The sequence below is a fragment of the Balaenoptera musculus genome, chromosome X (genome assembly GCF_009873245.2).
Source record: "Balaenoptera musculus isolate JJ_BM4_2016_0621 chromosome X, mBalMus1.pri.v3, whole genome shotgun sequence".
Lineage (NCBI taxonomy): Eukaryota > Metazoa > Chordata > Mammalia > Artiodactyla > Balaenopteridae > Balaenoptera > Balaenoptera musculus.
The window spans coordinates 85,270,686-85,291,522 of NC_045806.1; the positions used below are offsets into that span (position 1 = coordinate 85,270,686).

At 40.0% G+C, this 20,837-nt stretch overlaps 2 protein-coding genes across 2 annotated transcripts in view; one reads left to right on the forward strand and one right to left on the reverse strand.

The window, feature by feature from the left end:
• LOC118888426 (nuclear RNA export factor 2-like) overlaps positions 1–20,837 on the forward strand; it is a 295,223-nt gene that overhangs the window by 71,079 nt on the left and 203,307 nt on the right. The window lies entirely within an intron of this gene.
• LOC118888330 (late histone H2B.L4-like) lies at positions 1,582–4,499 on the reverse strand. The gene is made up of 2 exons (XM_036839303.1): positions 4,459–4,499; positions 1,582–2,058 (listed from the first exon to the last, which is right to left on the reverse strand). Exons 1-2 carry the CDS (start codon positions 4,497–4,499, stop codon positions 1,704–1,706), a joined length of 396 nt encoding a protein of 131 aa, XP_036695198.1. The 3' UTR covers positions 1,582–1,703.

The following is a 20,837-nucleotide window of genomic DNA, read 5'->3' on the forward strand; positions in this document are numbered from 1 at the left end:
AGTGGGCAGTGGCCCAAGTCCTGGAATCCCCACCCCTTCTCCAAAATAGTTGGAATAATCCTCCTACTTATTAGCCTATGAAATTACCCAGCCCATAAAAAACTAACCACTCCATACGTGGGGGCCCGTTCTCACCATCTGAGATGGCCCACACTCTGTCTGTGGAGTGTGTATCTCTCTCAATAAATCTACTTCTTACCTATCACTTTTCCTCTCACTGAATTCCTTCTGCAGTGAGACATAAAGAACCTGAACTTCATTAAGTCCTGAGACCAGGTGTGCAGTTTTACCTGGGAGATTGTGGATTTGAGTACCTTCCTAAGCCAGAGATTGTGGGTTCAAGTCCCATCTGAGGTGCAAGTCAGGTGGGTTCGAGTCTCATCTGAGGTGAGATTAGGTTCAAGTCCCAATCTGAGGTGCACGGTTTCAAAAACTACAATGAGGTATCACCTCACACCAGTCAGAATGGCTATTATCAAAAAGTCTACAAATAATAAATGCTGGAAAGGGTGTGGAGAAAAGGGAACCCTCCTACACTGTTGGTGGGAATGTAAATTGGTGCACTATGGAAAACAGTATGGAAGTTCCTTAAAAAAAATAAAAATAAAGTTACCATGTGATCCAGCAATCCCACTCCTTGGCATATAACTGGAGAAAACTCTAATGTGAAAAGATACATGCACCCCAATGTTCATAGCAGCACTATTTACAATAGCCAAGACATGGAAGCAACCTAAATGTCCATTGACACGAATGGATAAAGATGTGGAATATATACAATGGAATACTACTCAGCCATGAAAAAGAATAAAATAATGCCATTTACAGCAACATGGATGGACCTAGAGATCATCATACTAAGTGAAGTAAGTCAAAGAAAGACAAATACCATATGATATCACTTACATGTGGTATCTAAAATATGATACAAATGAACTTATTTACAAAACAAACAGACTCACAAACATAGAAAACACACTTATGGTTACCAAAGGGGAAAGGAGGGGGGAGGAGTAAATTAAGAGTTTGGGATTAGCAGACACAAACTACTGTATATAGAACAGATAAACAACAAGGTCCTACAATATAGCACAGGGAACTATATTCAATATCTTGTAATAACCTGTAATGAAAAAGAATATGAAAAAGATTATATATATGTATAACTGAATCACTTTGCTGTACACCAGAAACTAATACAACGTTGTAAATCAACTATACTTCAATTAAAAAAAAAGAAAAAGAAAACCTCCTTAATATCTCTTCTAATATGTCTGTTGAATTCTTATACATGTTCCTGCACTTAATTTGTTGTCATTACGGTACATAATGAATCTCTGGAAAATTTTGCCATACATTCATGAGAAAATGAGAGTGAAAAAGGTAAATAACTTTATCTTACAGACCCTGTGAAAGGTTGACCTAGAAAGATAAAAGAACTCACTCTTTAGTAAAGTGGTATAATGCAACATTATTGAACAAAACTCACTATTTCATTTTGAGCAAATTAGACCATAGATATATTAAAATGTAGTTGATAATATTTACTTCTTTGTAAAAAAGATGTTTAGAAATTAGCAGGATGACACACTTTAAAAAATAAAGTCGATCAAAGTTTATCAGAATACAGTTCTTATTAAGAAAACTGAGGAGGCTCTGAAAAGATCCTTTGGTCTGCGATGCTCAGGTGGTCCGGAGGCAGCTCATTTGCCGGTTATGTACCGAATGACTGCCTTGGTGGCGCTGGATATGGCGTGCTTGCCCCTCTTCCCAGGCAGCAGCAGGCGCACGGAGGTCTGCATGTCTCTGGAGGTGAGGGTGGAGCGCTTGCTGGAGCGGACCAGGCGCGCCGCCTCGTCGGCGATTCGCTCAAAGATGTCCTTCACGAACGAATCCATGACGTTCACGGCCTCCTGCGAGAGGCTCAGGCCCTCCTGGACCCGCTGCAGCACCCTTCCGAAATAGGTGGCAAAGCTGTCGAAGCCGTCAGAGAGGCGGCAGCGGCTGCAGCGGCGGCGGCGGCTGCAGCGGCGACGGCGGCTGCAGCGGCGGCGGCGGCTGCAGCGGCGGCGGCGGCTGCAGCGGCGGCGGCGGCTGCAGCGGCGCTTCGGGTTCTTCGGCTCGGCTTCCTTGGTGCCCGGGCTTTCTTCAGACGTCTCAGACGAAGGCTCAAGCATGTCGGAATCGTCTTCCCCGCAGCTCAGAGGGAAGGACAGTGCGGCCGTCGAGGTCCCTTGGCCCGGTGTATACTCCCTGCCTTCTATGACCTCACGGGCAATGCTCACATCTGATTGGATAAAATGCAAAGCAGGGAGGTCTGTCACTAAGGAACCCCATGTCACCTGTGATTGGATGGCCCCCTGCTTGGCCTCCAGTCAGCCAATCACAGTGGAAATCTGGTGACTTTAAACTTTCCGTGACCTCTACCAGAAAAATCTTTGAACTATGCCCCATGTAGGCAAAGTTCACCTCAGCTGATTTATGCCTACTATTTATGCATGAGAACTCTGAAAAGATGTCACCCAAGTCACCTACACTGAAGAAAAATCAGTTTGAGCTTCCTGAGCGAGTCTGACCTCCCTAACTCAAGTCGTCGCCGCCATCAGAATGACTTTAGCCACTTGGCGGGCCATTTTACTCCCACATAGTATCTTGTCTTTCCATGGCTGAGCCTCCGTGGCTTGAGCCGGAAGTCTCTGACATGGTCTGCAGAGTGCTCCTCGAAATCATGGGACATAATTGACCATCTACTGCCTCCAATTATGATCAAAACCCCCAGTGAATGAGAAAAAATTGAAATCTCAAAGCCACATTGTCCAAAGTTGGAACACAAACAGAAATGGGAATACTTTTAAAATTAGTAAAAATACTTAAACATTTCTCAAATATAAAATTTTCTTAACATTCCTTAGGTCCTCAAAATACCCCACATGCTTGAATTTGTGAACAAATGTAAGAGTTGTTGATTGAAAACAATGATTAATTCTCTAAGAAAACACCATAGGAAGAATGGAAGGAATAAATGGGAAGTTCTTTAAAATAAAAGCGTATTTCTTGCAAGAATACATGACAATACAGACAAAGGCATTTCTTTAATGTGTTTCCTTACCAATAAATTGCAGAATTGGAATCAAAAAATGACTTAAGAAGAATTGAAAAAAGGGGGGGGGGTTCATCAATGTAGTTTCATCTGAAATGGTCAAGATTCCAAAGCTGTGTCCATTTGCACTTTTAAAGAACTGCTATTTCTACTGCTCATGAAATGTTTCCAATTATGAAAGCGGAAAGCTAATCTTTATTACCAGAAAATGTAATATGGTGATAAAACCAGTGAAGGAAGCTTGCCGTTCCTTATTTCTAAAGAATCCCATTTACCAATGAAAATACAAAAATCCCACTTGATGTGTTAGTAGTCAAATCCTTCCCTTACTTGTATACAAGGGACAAGAGACACATACAGTACAATCTCTGAATTCAAATCATTAACTTACAGTGATTAAAAACAAGCTAGCAAGCAAACAACAGGGAAGGAACCCCTCCAGTTTCCTCCACAATCTCCAAGTCTGAACCTCCCAAGAATGCTTTTATTTGTTTTTCCCTGGCCACTTTCCCACACTGGGCCAAAGGCTGTGGCTCACAAGCTTCCAGTCCATCACTGGCCGAACCAGTGAACAGGATGTGAGCTGCTCTCGTCGGACACTCTTATCATCCAAGTGTTGCATAACTGCAGTATTTAGCTATGTCTTGTTTACTTGATTCTTCAAAGGAACTGTAATCATCATTGCAACTTTTGTGTACAGTCATTGTTTTACATTTACCTCCACTTGCTAATTTATTCTATTAACATTCCTACCTGCATCTCAGATCATCTGCTGTGATCTTTTTCCATCTTCCTAAATTACATTCTTTAGAAGTTCCTTTAACATGGTGTCAGTTGATGTAAACACGATAAGATTTCATTTTTCTCAAAAGTCTTTATTTCTCAGTTAAGCTCTAGAAGGAAGCCAGCACTGAGATGGGGTTAATTATGTGGGAATGTTAATCAGAATTACCATCTGAGGATGGGATGAGACATATATTTATACCCTCCCCTTGTTCAGACATTGGATGTGACCGTCTCAGGAAGTCCCTAACTTTGGGCAAATTAGCTCTCTGAAGCTGAGGAAATATCTGAAAGGGTCAATGGCTGAGGATTAGCACCTGACTGTACTCTCAGCAGCCGGTGGAGCAAGTCTACATTTGAGTGTGGTTTGGGGAGGTCCATCTTCATGTGTAGCATAGCTTCACTATTAAATGATACCTTGGCTAGATATGCAACTCTAGGATGACAGTTACTTTCTCTCAGCACTTGCTTTTGGCTTCAATTGATTAAGACAAAGAGGTCTGCAGTCACACTATTTGGTATTCCTTTTTTGGGCACTGCGTCTTTTTGTCTGCTATTTTGATCTCTAGGGTTACCTTGAAGGTTTACTATGATTTGTCAGGTCTGCTTCCTGCATGGAGGAACTTATGGCTTCCCCTAACTCTGGGAATTACCAGCCATTTTCCTTTGAATAGTATTTTTCCAATATTCACCCAGTTTTATGCTTCTGGAATGCCTATGTGATACTTATCACCTACTTACTCCATTCCTTGAGTCTCTTTGCCTCACCTTTATCCTTTTTTTTTTCTTTTACTTTCTGTGAAGTATTCTATATTATTTCTATTATTTTATCTGTCTTCTAGTTCACCAATCCTCTGTCCAGCTATATCTCATTGGTTATGTAAAATTTCTTTAATCTTTTGTTCACATAATGAATGTTTGCATTTTCACAAAGAATACATTACAAACTTGGAAGGAATAGAATCAGATTCATCTGAATGACTTAGAGTAGCATCTCCAGATATTAGGGAACGGGGAATAGGTTTTTTTCTTGAACTTTTTGATTTTGATATTTCTGTACCATGTTTGGCTTTTCTCTTATGTTTTCAATGAATTCTGTAACAAAGATAATGTTGAATAAGTTTGATTGGGATATGTTTGCTATATTAATACTATTTTCCAGGGTTGCTTATAATTTCTTATTGAAGTAGTAAACCTGTTTCCCTCAATTAGTCTTTTTTATTGAGATATAATGGACATAAAACATTAGTTTCATAATGATTCGATATATGTATATATTATGAAATGATCACCCCAATAATTCTAGTTAACAGCCACCACCACACACAGTTACAAATTTTTTTTCTTGTGATAAGAACTTTTAAGGTCTACTTTCTTAGCAACATTCAAATATACAATACAGTATTCAACTATAGCCACCATGCTGTATATTACATGTCTGCGAATTATTTAATTAAAACTGGAAGTTTGGACCTTACTTCAATCTTTACTGTTAACCATACCATTAGATCATAATTGCCCCTTTTCTTCAATCACTTTCTGAAGTGAATGATCAGATGTACTCATTTTATCTTCCAGTCTTCAACATCAAAACCCATTTTTCCTCTCTCTATCCTAGATTTCATATCTGTCATTCACCTTTGCACTCCCAGTCTTCACTGTCTATATGGTATATTTTAAATGGCATTTCACTAATCCTTCTATTCTATTTCTGAAATTTTAGGTGCAAAACACCCAAAGAGCTATAAAAATGTCCCAACAGATTCATTTTCTTAAAATAACTTCTCACATAATACAATATGTATGAGACTAGTATGCAAGATCAAGATTGGCAAAGCATTTGTATGTCATATGGACAAACACTAGGATTTTGAAGCAGCGGTAGTGAGCATGATGGAAATAAAATGACTTACGCTGTGCATTCCAACTGGTTTACAGTTCTATCTTTGAAATGAGCACGGTTTCAAAAGAGGCTTTGGCTCCCAAAGTTTTGTCCCCTATGTGTATGACGATCTCAAGGCACTATTCAGAGGGATTTACTTGTAGTTGATCTCCTGACAATTTTCCTGATCACCTTGGAAAGAAAATTCTTTTTTTCTCAAGTTCTTTAGTGAGATTTTTCTAATATTCCCGAATAATTTTAACTAATGACCCTCATGAAGGGGGTCCAATTATCCTAAATCCTTACTCTAATTTCCCAAGGAGAACTCTGGAAGTATAATGGCTCATCAGAGATCTTCCACAATGGGCTGAAAAACAAACAAAGAAATTTGTACCCAGTCCTGGATCAGGCGTTTCCTCCCTTCGTGCTGCACTACTTAGGAAAACAATTTCTAGTTTCTTGCCCTGCCCACAACCTTTCTCTTGAGTTCATACAGTTCTGCTAAAGCTACATAGATTTGTCTCTCCTGGAGGTTCCTGTCCCTCTTCTGATGGGTTCAAGGAAAGTTTTTTTTTTTTTCACACACACACACTGTATTTTATTTTTACAAGAGATAAATAGACTGACACCAAGCATTGTACATGGCTGACCACAACAAAAGCAACAATGATTGCAATTACCAAACATGAAACACACTCATACTATGTCATAATATTGACATTCAGTCCAGTAATCCTCCACTGTAACAGCTGCTTTACTTTGCAGTGAAAACTGATTTGTATATTCTTTGCCTCTGAGTCCTTGTGGGATTTTTTTTTTAATTCAAACAGAAAGTCACAAAAATTATACTCATCCTCATCAGTTCACTCAGTCCCATGTAATTAATTTTTTTTTCATCTTGATCTTTTGTTAGCACTTTTATGAGTTCATCAGTTATTCATTAGAGTTCTGAAAATGCTTATTCATTCAGTTCAGCAGTACAGTCAGTTACCAGAAACCTGTACTTGTCAGAGTCTTTTCCATGAATTTCTTGAAGATGAAACCCTTTTATAGGAACATATTTGCAAAAGCATCAGAGTACACCCAGAACTGTCTGTAAATGACAAAAGACTTAAAAATGACCACGGTTAAAGATTTGATGAAAGTTCATAATAATGCAGTTGACAAGAAAATTAGTTATTTCTGAGATATACATTTTAAAGTAATAACTAGGATTATGACCTATAACATTATACCAGAACATATAAGGTTTTTAGAAATTTCATGTAATGTCTGAAACATTTATATTAACATATTTCCATACAAGTAACCCAATGAAAGTTTAGTATTCGTTGTTTTGCTTGTTTGTTTGTTTATACTGCAGGTTCTTATTAGTCATCAAGGAAAGTTTTGATTTTTGCAGATTATCCAGCTTTTGCCTCTTTGTTTGGCTCAAAGTGATATTCTTCACAGAAGAAATTACAAATTATTTTAAAAGTACAAATACAGTCCTTTAAAATATTGAACTAATAATGGAGTTTAAAGAAAGTCATAAACAATTCCTAAGGGTTGAAATCACTGAGTATCTTCTCCCTTCACAGAAGTAAGAAGCTAAAAATAAAAACAATTAAACTAAGCAATGAATAGTCGGAGTGAAAAGAGGATGAATGAAGTCACCTTTTTTCTCTTAATGGGAAACTAAATAATCAATATGATGGAAGAGTCAGCACATGTGCCAATCTACAGCTCAGGTTTCATATCACATATACTTTGAATTGCGTCCCCTGAAATTCTTATATTGAAGTCCTAAACCCCAGTACCTCAAATGTAATCTTGCTTGGAGTTAGGGTCATGAATGAGGCAATCAAATTAAAATCTGATATCCAGACCAGATTCTGGTAGAGTTCTTTGAAGCATGTACTCACTCGAAACATTCTCCTTTCTGTCAATCTGTGTGTCTGTATTTCTATGTCCAGGGGCCCAGGAGTAGGGGGATGGTATGTCTACAATGGTCAGAAACTTCATGCCACCAGAGGGAAAGGTTTGCCCTGGATTATAGGGATTCACTGCATGCAGGAGTTCACCCAGATGAGAGTGAGTCAAGTGGGAAAGTATTCCATAGTTTAACAACACTGTGGCCCAAGGAACCCAGGACCTTGTGCTACGGACATATCATGTGTGTGGCACCCAGCAGCATCTCAAAAAGCATGTGTTGTGTGGCACTATTTGTTAGATTTGTGAAAGCTGCTCATTCCCAGACACTTCTCGGATGGATTAAGCATGTCTGTTCCCCTGCCTCTTGACTCTGGCAGGCCTATAATTGCTTTGACCAATGGAGTATGAAAGAAGTGATGTTATGCCCATTACAGAGCTAATCTTTAAGAGGACACATAGCTTCTGCTTTGCTGTTTGAGAGTTCTGAGCCGACAAGTAAAAATCTGCCTATCCTGCTGGACAACCCCTTGGAGAGGTACCTCCATGGCACCAGTATGAGTGTTAGTTGTCTTTTACGCTGCAGAGTAGTTTAAAGGGTCAGTTACACTTCTGTTTTGGTCAATAAATGGAATAGAAAATGGGGGAAATTTCCATTCAAGACATGAAAAATAACTTGACAAAATTATTTATATACATTATTGAAAATGCTCACCTCTGTGTGAAAAGTGACAGAAATTAATACTTCATTGAGATCTTTAATAATTGTGGTTGCTTGAATGGCTGCACCCTTAATGAAAAACTGGACTTTTTCTAATGGAAAGGGAAGATGCCAGAAAAAAAGAATTCTACACCATGCCCTAGATTTGGGGTCAGGAAAAGTCTCCTTGAGAATTTGTAATCACAAAGGTGTCCTCCTGTAGCTTTGGGGTTCATGTTAACACTATCATTATGGTCCAAAGAATTCCCTGTTGTAAACTTTCTTCCATGGTTTGATCATCATATTGTATTTACCAGTAATAAAAGATAGCATTTATCCTTTCATGATTGGAACTATTTTGATAGCAGTAGAATTAGCCGCTCCTTGAAGCCCTCACAGGAAACACACTTGGAAACCTGACCATTAGGATCTTAGCTCATTGAAGACCTCCATTTCTTCAAGTCTTCCTAAGTCCTTCTTGGTTCAATGTCTGTAATTTATTTTTACATAAATACATTAAAGATATACTTTGCTTGAGTTACGTAGGTTTTTGAAAGGAATGTGTTTCTAATTTTTAAATATTTCCCTTTTACTGATTAGTTTCTTCTCACTCGGAAGGTTTCTAGGGAATTAGAAAAATAATTTCTTTCAACTAACACATATTTTTTCATCAATTCCAGTATGTGTGGTATTTGGGGTACCTAAGTAATGTTAAAAAAAATTAAAATTTGCTAAATGTTAAATATTTTTAGTATTTACGTACAAGTATCCGATTTCTGTTTGTGGCCTGTCTTTGGAGAATGTGGTTTTACTGTTCTTTCTGATTCCCTGTAAGTTTGATAAGAATTGGAGGTAAGGGCTGGTCAGTTATGTCCTATGACTGATTTTGAGGAGCACTCTGCTGACCAAGTCAGAGAGTTCCTGCTCAAGCCACGGTGGCTCAGCCATGGAAAGAGAAGATTCTGTGTTGAGAAAAATGGCCCCCAAGTGGCCAGAGTCATTTTGATGGTGGCAAAGGTTTGAGTTATAGAGACTCTCTCAGGGAACTCAAACTGATTTTTCTTCAATGTAGGTGACTTCGGTGACATCTTTTCAAAGTTCTCATGCATAAATAGTAGGCATAAATCAGCTGAAGTGAACGGATGACCTTTTCCTACACGGGGCATAGTTCAAAGATTTTTCTAGTGGAGGTCACGGAAAGTTTAAAGGTCACCAGATTTCCACTGGGATTGGTTGACGGGAGGCCAAGCAGGGTGGCATCCAATGACACGTGACATGGGGTGCCTTAGTGACAGGCCTCCCTGCCTTGCATTTTGTCCAGTCAGATATGGACGTTGCCTGTGACATCAGAGAACGCAGGGATTATAAACCCGGCCACTGGCCCTCAGCAGCCTCATTGTCCTTCCCTCTGAGCTGTGGGGAAGGTGGCTCCGACATGGCCGAGCCTTGCCGTGAGACTTCTTCTGAGGAAAGCCTGGGCACCAAAGAGCCCACAGAGGCCGAACCAAAGAGCCCAAAGCAGAAGATGCCAAGGCGTTGTCGCCGCTGCTGCCCAGACAGTTTCATCACCTGTTTCCCCAGGGTGCTGAAGCAGGTTTTCACGAGGGCCTGGACATCTTCGAGCCCATCGCCGAGGAGGCTGCACCCCTGGCCAGCTCCACCAAGCGCTCCACCATCACCTTCAGAGAGATCCAGACCTCCGTGCCCCTGCTGCTGCCCAGGGAGATTGGCAAGCACGCCATGTCCTAGGCCACCAAGGCAGTCATCAGGTACACCATCCTCAAATGAGCTGCTTCAGAACCACCTGAGCCTCGCAAACCAAAGGGTCTTTTCAGAGCCACTCACTTGTCAGGAAAAGACCTGTAGCACTGAAGAGTCAGATTGACTCTAGTTTTTCGACCTGTGCCATACTACTGCCCATCACTAAAACATTTTTAAGTTGAAGTAAACATCAAACATTATCAGTTCTACTTGAATATATGTCCGTAATGCAGTTTGTTCCAACAAAAATTGTGACTATTCCTTAACCATACTGCATTTCATAACTTACCTGAACAGTCATTTTAGTTCTAGGTCAGCCTTTATAGAGTTCCTTAAGGTCTAAATTATTTTTGTATTAATTTTATTTTGCATTTTAATTCTCATTCCCTGGGAGGATGTTGTGGAATTTACTAGAGATACTTTATGTGTGATATAGCCAGAGATAAAGTGAGGAAGCAAATAAGCCCACCAATACATCCCTCTTCAACCTTTTTCGACATGTCCCATAATATTAAGTCATTTAAATGCACACATGAGTACTCAAACATATTACAAAATAGCTACCTGAAACTTCCAAGAAACAATTCACTTTTTTAAGTCACTGGTTTCTGAAATTACTACTGGAATTCATTCAGATTCATACAATTTATTGTTTCCCAATCGAGAATTTTTTGATTTTTAGAACCTTCAGGACCTGCAATTTTGCATCACTGGATGATGAGAGTATCCAGTGAGAGGAGCTCAGGCCCCACCCTCCACTGATGCAGCCGAGGAGGGACTGGCAGCCCGTGAGCCACAGCTATTGGTCCAAAGAGTGGTGGAGTGACCAGGCCTGAACCAATAACAGCCTTCCTGTGATACTCAACCCCGAGATAGAGTAGGAAGGAGGTGTGATAGCTTCCCTGTTGTTTTTCTGTTCAAGTACTTGCTTTGCACCATGGTGATTTAAGTACAGGCATCCAGATTTGGTAGTGGGACATGTCTCCATCTCCTTGCATCAAAATAAGAGGAGGATGTTCAGCAGTTAAGAGAAGCAAGATGACTCCTTCTCCTACCTCAAGTCATTTGAGTGTTAATGCTTATGATAATATTTATTTAATTTAACATCTGTTGTGTTCTCTTCTTGGTGCATTGACTTTTTTAGATTTGGTTTTTCTATAGAGGAGAACGTACATGCGCAAAGAATTAGAGGGAGGTGTCAAATGGACACAGAGGTCAACTTGAAGGGCTAACACTGGCCAATTCTGGGACAATTTGAGCATCAAAATACTTAATGATAATAAACCCTTTGAGAAAAATAGGACTTTAGGGGTCATACTTATACAAACGAAAACAATTATTTAATAATTAATTAACGATGGGGAAAAGGGAAAGCTTGACCCTACACTCAAATGCTAAGTAATAATTCTAGAAGAAATGACAAAATTGGAAAAGCAATACTTAAAAGAAACCATAGCAACAAGTGATTCAGGTAAGAATCATAAATAGATGCTCAGACTGCGTCAAATCTCACTGCAGTCACAGAGTCACCATGGTAACTATGCTGGCCTAGTAAAACTGGGAAAAACCAAACAATATCCACCCTGATTACATTCCAATATGTGATAGGAATTAAATAGAACTGACATAACACACAGTAATTAACCTCAAGTATTCTGCACAATAAAGGTTCCTGGAAGCTTTAGCAATATACACATAAGTGTATACGTACATACATACATACATACCCACATACACACATGCTCTCTCTTTCCCTCTCCCTCCTTCTCCTCCCCCACCCCCCCCCCATTCTCTCTCACCACCCAGTATCCCAGGAATTCACTGAATGGATTCACTGGTGTATAAAGAAGAAAATCCCCACAATTCAACAGATTCATTTCTGATCACACATAAATTTCAAAGCTACTGGACTATTTTAGTGATGGATTTTTCTGGAGATGACTTGTAGAATTGTCTCTGGGACATTTTTCTCCATAATTTCAGTAGATTGCCAATAATGGGTAAAAGCTGATGTGGAAATACAGGAAACGCAAGTTATGCATCAAATACACTTTCCATTCTACAGTAGCCTGTGCTTTCACTCAAAAAGCTTCCCCAACACTTTCTGTTGAATATTTGGCTACTGACAATTCAACAAAAATAAAATACATGAAAATTTTAACATTTTAATTAACAATACTGCCATTTATAATAGTAACAAGAAGTACGAGATACTTAGGAATAATTTGTCCACAGATGTGCAATGCCTATACTTTGAGCACTACAAAACATTGCTCATAAAAATTAAACAACACCTGAATAAATAGAGAGACATGCCATCTTCGTGGTTTGGAAGACACAGTATTGTTAAGATGTCTATTCTCAAACTGATTTACAGATTCAATGAAATCACAATAAAAATCCCAGCAGACACTTTTTTAAAGAAACTGACAGGATGATTTCTAATTTCATATGGAAATAAAAAGGACCTAGACCATGAAAAATCACTCTGACAGTAACAGGGTGGGAAGATAAACACTACCTGATTTCAGGACTCATTTTAATTCTGCAAGAATAAAAACAGTGTGGTTTGTGGTGAAGGTGAAAATGTATATCAAAGGAACAAAATGAAGAGTCAAAAAATAGACCCACACATATGTGAACAACTGATTTACAACAAAGCTACAAAGGTAATTTGGTGGACAAAAAATAGTCTTTTCAACAAATGGTGCTTGGAGAAGTGGATATCCACATGCACAAACATAAACTGTGATCCATATATAGTACCATATACAAAACTCAACTCAAAATACATCATAAACCTAAATATAATAGCAAAAACTGTAAAATTGTACCAGAAAACACAAGAGAAAGTCCTTGTGACACTAGATTAGGTAAAAATTTCATAGATGATAAATCAATACCACAATCTGTAAATGAACAAATCGATAAATTGTACTTCCTGAAAGGTAAAAATTTCTGCTCTTCCAAAGACACCGTTGAGAGAATGAAAAGACAAGCCAATGACTGGGAAAGTGTTTGAAAATCATATAACTGATAAAGGACTTGTATCCAGAATATAGAAAATCTCACAAAAGCCAATAAGAAGGAAAAAGACACTCAAATAAATGGGCAAAAATTATGAATAGACATTGCTCACACACCAAAAATCAAATATCAAATAAGTACTACATGGAACAATGCTCAACATCATTAATCATTAGGGAAATGCAAACGAAAACTTCAATGAAATACTACTACATCCCTGTGAGAATGACGAAAATTAAAAAGACTGAACACACCAAGTCTTGGCAAGACTATAGGGGATGGAACTCTCATACAACTGCTAGTGGAAATGAAAAATGGTGTGACCACTTTGGAAAACAGTTTGTCACTTTATTGTAATGTTAATCTCACATCTATCACATGATCCAGCCATTGCACTCCTAAGTATTTATTCTAGAAGAAGAAAGTCTATGTCTCTACAAAGACTAATACGCAAATGCTTATAAAAGCTTTATTTAAAAGACCCCTAAATTGGAAACCACCCAAACATCCATTAACAGGTAAATGGATAAAAGAAATTGTGGTATATTCATATACTGGAATACTACTAAGCAATACAAAAGAATGAACTATTGATATATGCAACAAAATGAACAAATCTAAAAATAATTACAATGAATGAACAAACCCAGACCAAAAAAAAAATAATAAAACTTCTTTGGTTCTATTTAAATACATTTCTGGGACATGAAAACTAATCCATAGTGGCAGATAACTGTTTTTGCCTAGGGACAGGGCAGTGGGAGGGCTAGGGAGGCCATGTAGTACAGAACTAAAAATGTTATGTGCTGGAAAAAATAATACTAATGACATTTAAACCTATATGGTTATTTTAGGGGACATGGTTTGGTATCATTATAATAGGGCAAACTATAGGGTAATTAATATTTTTGAAAATACAAACATTCTTGTAACTGACATTTTAACTAACAGTTGAAAAATTCCTGGCATCTTAAAAATTTCATTATACAATGGATAAAAACATGGTGTCCATGGAAGAATCCATATTACAATATTAAGTTGCTAGGAAGACCTTTGAACCAATGGCATATTTCAACAACCATCTGAGAGATATATAGGAATCACTGATTATTATTTATACAGTCAGAAAAATATATATAAATTTATGCACATGCATGTTAAACATAAAGAGCCTTCCTCAAGCTAGACAATTAATTGCTTTCAAAGAAAGCATCTCTAAGATGGGCATCAGGGCTACTGCAAAGCATGTAGCTGCTGATGGAATTAAATGCCACCTGCTGAACCTCTTCTTCCAAGATGAGATCAAAGTAGTTTCCCTACTTTTAGGCTAGTTTGTGAACCTCACAGGAGCTATTCCACAACATGCTTTTGTTCAGATCTATGAACTCACTTGAGTCAGGTGTCATATCCAACTAAAGATGTGAAGTGTTGTGGTTTCCTGAGGACTGCTGCCCTTGAACCTGGAGTAGAAGCTCCAGCAGCCATCAGGACACAGATGCTCAGAACCTGCCTCTTTCAGACACCTGATATGAGCAAGGCCACCAGCATGAGGATCTGCAAAGGGAGAGACAAATCCAGCAATCACCATGCTTTAGCTTTACTGGTGTAACTATGTGCCCCGCACCGTGGTAGGCACTGGGTTAGTGACAATGACACTGAAACAATTGGGTAGTGATTGTAACAACCCAATGTTACAATGGGCTTCTCATCAGGGCTTTTCTTTTTTTTCTCAGTTATTCCTCTATCTACTACTTAAAAACAAAAAACAAAAAATGTTAAAAAGGAATAAGAAGTGGCCTGAATTCATACAGGCACTCATGATCCCGCAACAACCACAGGGCCTTCGGCTTATTCATGTGTTATCACTGAATGTTCACAGCGAGCCTGTGGGGAGGGCATTCTTATCTCCACTTTACAGAGGGGAAAGCTGAGGCTCAGAGAGAGTCGTTACTTGTCTCACCTCCCGCAACCCTGCCTTTAGAAGGAAAGTGGCTCCTGGACACCCCTGGAGCAGGACACCGCACCCACTGGGGCCAGGAGGGACCCCAATGGCTTTACCTACGAGACAGCGGAGGCACCGAGCCCCAAAGCGGGAAAGAGGTGACTTGGATGTGGATCCCTTAATCTCCCCACACCCCAGGGCAGCCCAGCCCCCAGCTCACGGACCCACACTCTCAGCTGAGTCCCAAAAACCTGAAGGCGGGACCTGCTTCTCTCATCAAGCAGCGTCCGTCTGTAACAAAAAATCGTCACGGTCGCCATATTGACGTCAGGTTTCTATGGCAACCGCGAGGCGCAGGCTTGTTTCTCCACACCGGAAATGCCTCTTCACAGCCATCCATCCACACCCTGGATTTCGCTGAAAGCAGAGTACCTTTGCTCTTCAGGCTGCCACCGGAGAAATAGAGGCACTAGACTGGGACCCGGGCGGTTGGCGGAATTCTGCCCACGTTGTTGTAACAAGGCATGTGCCTGTCGTCAGGAATTTTGTGTTCTTTAAAATGAGACAGGAGGGAAGTATAACAAAACTCAGGGAGGTGTCCTAGGGTTCTTGGAGGTGAACTAGCCCTCGGAGGGTGAACGTGTAAAATCAAAGGCCATGCTAAGCAGTTAGCTATCTGTGGCAGAAAACTAAGAGACTGACTGTAATCATGTGACTGAATGATCGAGGAACACACAAAATAAATGCCATTTAGGCAATTTGGGAATTATTTAAAGAAAGCAGGCCTAGAATATTATAGTTATTTAGTAGGCAGAAACTTAGTCAGTTGGACCATACATTGGTTTGTCCTGGGGAATTCTAATCCTCCATTCCTGTTAACTTCTTCTATATAAAGGGGCATCCATGACCAAAACACTTCTAGCCTCTCCAATACACTCATTTCTTCTCTATCACATGAACGACTTACCTGATTAGTGAGACTGGAAGGAGAAACTAATTGCACAGCCCAGGCCCACTCCCTTCAAAACTCTTGGTGGTGAGTTGCCCTTATGGAGCACACGTTCTGCTCTGCCCTCATAGGTGGGTCTTACAATTGGCCCACAGTTCTCTCACCTTTCTGTGTCTTGCTGGCTCCCAATTATTCCTATGGTCTTGCTCCAAAATGCTTGGGCTTCTAAGGGCTCCCCCACCCCTAATACATCACTGTTCCACATCTGAGCTCTAAACCAATTAAGAAATATGAAAAAAGAATAAGGAGAATATATCAACTTTATTCCTTATAAAAGTGATATTGAGAAAGTGGCTTAGATCTACAGGCACCGCATTTCCTATTAATGAACCTAGAATCAGATAGACTTATCCACCCAGCAGTGCTACATTGGAACTGTCACAAAGGTCAAGGACTACAGTGCATATCTGTTGGCTGTCTGGTGGCTGTCAGCTCAGGGTGCTCTCAGTTCCTAGAGGCAACTCTAATTCCTTGTCATGTGGACCCCTCTTTCTTTGAGCCAGCAACAGCACATTTAATCCTTCTTGTACTTTGAATCTCTGACTTCTCCTCCTGTAAACAGCCAGAGAAAATTATCTGCTTTAAATGGCTTGTCTGATTAGGTCAGGCCCAACCAGATAGTCTCCATTTTGCAATATAACATACCATAAACATGGAAGTGATATCTCTTCGTATTCATTGGTTCCACCCACACTCAAAGGTGAGGGGATTATACAAGTCTGAGGATCATTGGAGATCATCTTAGAATCCTGCCTACCACATGGAGTTTCAGACCAAAAAATGTTGTGCAACCTTTAATCAGTGATATCCAGCTTTAAACTGAGTTTTCTGACCCAAAGCTCAGGCTACTGGTATAGAACATCATATTGTTAGGGCTGAGGCCAGAACAGAGGGAGTGTCTCAAACGAGGTTCTATAGTCAGGGATATGTCTGGTCTCCTGACTCCAATTTCCTCTCCAGCATCCACATTATTTTGCTCTGTACTATCTCTTCTACCTCAGAATCAATGGGAAACTGCTCTTCCTTTAGTGTCAAACTAGATGATAAACTAAGGGGACAGGAAAGCATACACTTTAACAGGAGACGGAGCGGTGATTTTCTTCTCTTTCCCCAACTTCCACAAGTAACTCATCCCGTAATTCATAACTGGCACTAAAGCTAATACATTATGGGGATATATTTCAGCTCTTGCTATTACCTTTCCAAATGCTCTTTATGGCAGTAGTGCTCTTTGGATTAGGTTAATGTCATCTCCTCTCTGGAAGGGAGGAGCCCGGTGGGCCAGAACTGATACGTGTTGAAGTCTTACTACGTCCCATGTGTACTTTACAGGTTTTCTCATTTACAGCCCAGGACAGCACTGTGAGAAAGGTATCACGATAAATCACAGATAACCAAGCTCAGGCTGACAGAGCCTATGTCACCTTTTCAGAGAAATGGCAGGATGGGGTGAGGTCCCATCTCTTTCCCTCCCCACAGTATGACCAGGAGCTTCCCATTTAGAAGATGATAGTTTTACACTTCCCCAGTATTGTGCCCTCATGGGTACACACTCAACAACTTCTCTTGTTGAGGAAGATGATAGATGATTAAATCCTGCTCCTTGGACCAAGATGCCTAGCGGTGGGGTCACACAGTTTGGCTGGTCCCTGAGATCACTCCCAGGCTCACTGATCCCACCCCACTGACATCAGGCTTGGGCATGTGACTAGATGTGGCCAAATATAAGAGGAAATCAAATGTGCCCCTTGAGTGGAAGTGTTAAGAACCATTGAGAGGTTCCGTCAGTACTCTTTTTTCCCTCTGCCTCAGAATGTCCCAGATTTCTTGTAAAGTAGTTTCACTCATCTAATCTTTCAGTAACACTAGAATATGAGAATTTAAATGATGACAGGAATGCTTGTGAAGAGAGAAGCTAAATGGCTTACACCCAAATTTGGCCTGATAGAAGATCAATTCAAATCGTATGCCCTAAAACTGAATCAAAAGCCAGGAGAAGTTACGCATCTTACCCAGGGTCATACAGAAAATAGTTAGGGACCAACATTTCCTTCCTTTTGCTCCATTGCTTTCTCCAGAACACCCATCATCATGCTTGTGCTTCTCTGGATGTTTATGTTTACTGAGCCACAAGATGAACTCACATACCCAGTTAATGGGCATTCCTGATGTTAACTCTCCAAGAGGGCCTCATAAGAGCTCAGTAAAGGTACACTAATTCCATGGAAATGGGGTGACAATTTTTCCCCTAGCTCACCTCCGTTAGACAACTTTACAACACAAAAGTGGCACCAACTCTTAAACACAAGGTGGGTCTGTGTGAGTTACATTCCTTCTTGTTGTCATAGTTCCAGAAGCTCTTTAGGACATAGTTATGCTGTTTAGGGCTATGTAGTTTAGGTTAAAGTAATCTTGGAAGCAGAAGTTAGGAAGTGGGGTAGGAAGGAAACTAACACTTCAAGGGCCTACTACTGGCCAGACAGTGTGTTAAGAACTCTACATACTGTTTTTATAACTTCTTACAACTGTTCTGTAAGTTAAGTATCAGTATTCCCTGTTACAACTCATTCCTCCCCCAAGGCACACTCTACCGAGGCTCAGAGAGGTTAAATACATTTTCCAAGGACACACGTGGTAAGAGTGTATCCTAATCCAGGGTTGTTGGATTCCAAAGTTGGGTTCTACCCTGAATCTGTCCACATAGGGTGGGTAGTAACGTTTACCTTGCTCTAGAGCAGGTTTTCTCAACCTCAGCAATGTTGACACTTTGGGTCAGAGAACTCCTTGTTGTGAAGGCTGTTCTATGTACTGTGGGATGTTTAGCCTCTACCCACAAGATTTCAGTAGCACCCCCAGTTGTGACTACCAAAAATGTTTTCAGACATTTCCACATGTCTCCTGGAGCTGGGGAACAAAATCACCACCATTTGAGAACTACTGCTCTAGATATACATTTCTGACAGGTAGTTGGATACATGGGTCTGGAGACTAGAAAAAAGTCCTGAGACGAAGACATGATTTGTAGGCTTAATGGAGCCTGGCATGTAATAGATGCCCTATAAATATTTGTTAAATAAATGCAAATGGCTTATAAAATTGAGAGTTGTCAAGCCTTTTTCTATCCTTATACCAGTTCTACAAACTGAAGTAGGATCATTCTTATAAACTTTATCAAAGTCTGCATTTTCAACCCAACATTTATTGCTTAGCTTTTGTTTCCCTTTGTAAAAGTAATGTATTTGAAATGGAAGAACATGTCTAAGTGAGTTACACTACCACCAGGTAAAGCCAGAGCCAGAACTCAACATTAAGATGGTGGAACAGAAGACTAAAGGTCCAGTGTACCCTATATTTCTGTGACAGACGCCATGCTAACTACTTTAATGACATTAACATATTTGATCTTCACAACAGCCCTTTAAGGTTTTATCACCATTTATGGATCAGAAATTCAAGGCATGGAGAGGTTAAGGAACTTGTCTAGGTCACACAGTTAGTAGGAGACAGAGGAAGGGCCCTTCCCAAGACTGTATGGTATTAAAGCCCATTGATATTAACCACAAAGGTATCCTACCATGCATCAACAGATATCTCTAAAGCCTTGCCCAGGGTCTGGAACTCGGTGACTTTTTAACTGAATTGAACTTAGATACAGTGACTGAATGTAGAATTCTTGTGAGCCTGCAGCATGACTCTTAAAATAAGTCCTTGAACTTACATGGAAAAATATCTCCCTTCTAGAAACTCAAAGTGTTTTTCTGAATGGAAATGACTTTATTCTCTGGCCCAGACCTAGCTGGCTGGGAGAAGAGGCTGGTGTGATCCTCTTTGACAGGTGAGACCACCTCCTCCTTGGGCAGTGACTTACCCAAGGTCATCCCAGAGTTTTGAGGTGAGGTCTGCTGCTGGGACCCAGGGAGATCTCCTGGCTGGTACTGTAGGGTCCTGTACAAAATACACAGAAATAGTTTTTGATCCTATGTAGCACCCTACCTTTCAAAGGTTCAATGGAAAAGTATTTTCTTGAAGTTATCTGCAGGGAGAAGTAAGAGAATATGACAGCACATGGAATGAGAACAAACAGGATGATGACTTTCTTCCTTTTCCCCAGCTTCTCCAGGGGAGGAGAGCAGAAAACAGCAGGTTTTCCAGGGGCTCTCTCTTTGCCCCCTTTCTTACCCCTTTGCTCCAGCCCAGCCCTTTGTGACATTAGAGGAATGTAGACAGAAGCCAGGAACCTGGGGTGCCCTGATAGTGGGGACAGAAAGGTGGGAGGTGCCTGACAACCAGAATGGTGCATCAGGAAACACAGGTACTGAAGTCCATGCCCTGGCCATTGGTTCATCCATCAAGCTCTCAGTTTCCACCTGTTTCTGTTTGCAGTGCCATCACTCTACCCCATAGCAATGAAGCTCACACATAACACAAATATATATATATTCAGAATTGTTTTAATGACAATAAGATTATAACTGTACAGAAAATAAAAATCTAAAAACCTGACATTGAAGTAAATAACAGCAGAAAAATTACCTTTTATCACACATCATTCCTAAATGTCATTAGTTGTGAATTCCTTTATGCCTTTTTCTACTTTTATATGCACATTCCCATATATAATTATATACCTTAGTTTTTTTATTAGAGTGCCTGTAACATACACCATTGATTCAGAAACACTTTTTTGAGAAAAAAGCAAAACCCATCACATAAAATCTACAC

Coding starts and splice junctions, on each gene's coding strand:
- LOC118888330 (XM_036839303.1), bottom strand. CDS start 4,499: ATGCAGGAAGCAGACCTGACAAATCATAGTAAACCTTCAAG. Junction 2,059..4,458: donor AATCATAGTAAACCTTCAAG/GTAACCCTAGAG, acceptor CCGCCGCTGCAG/CCGCCGCCGCCGCTGCAGCC.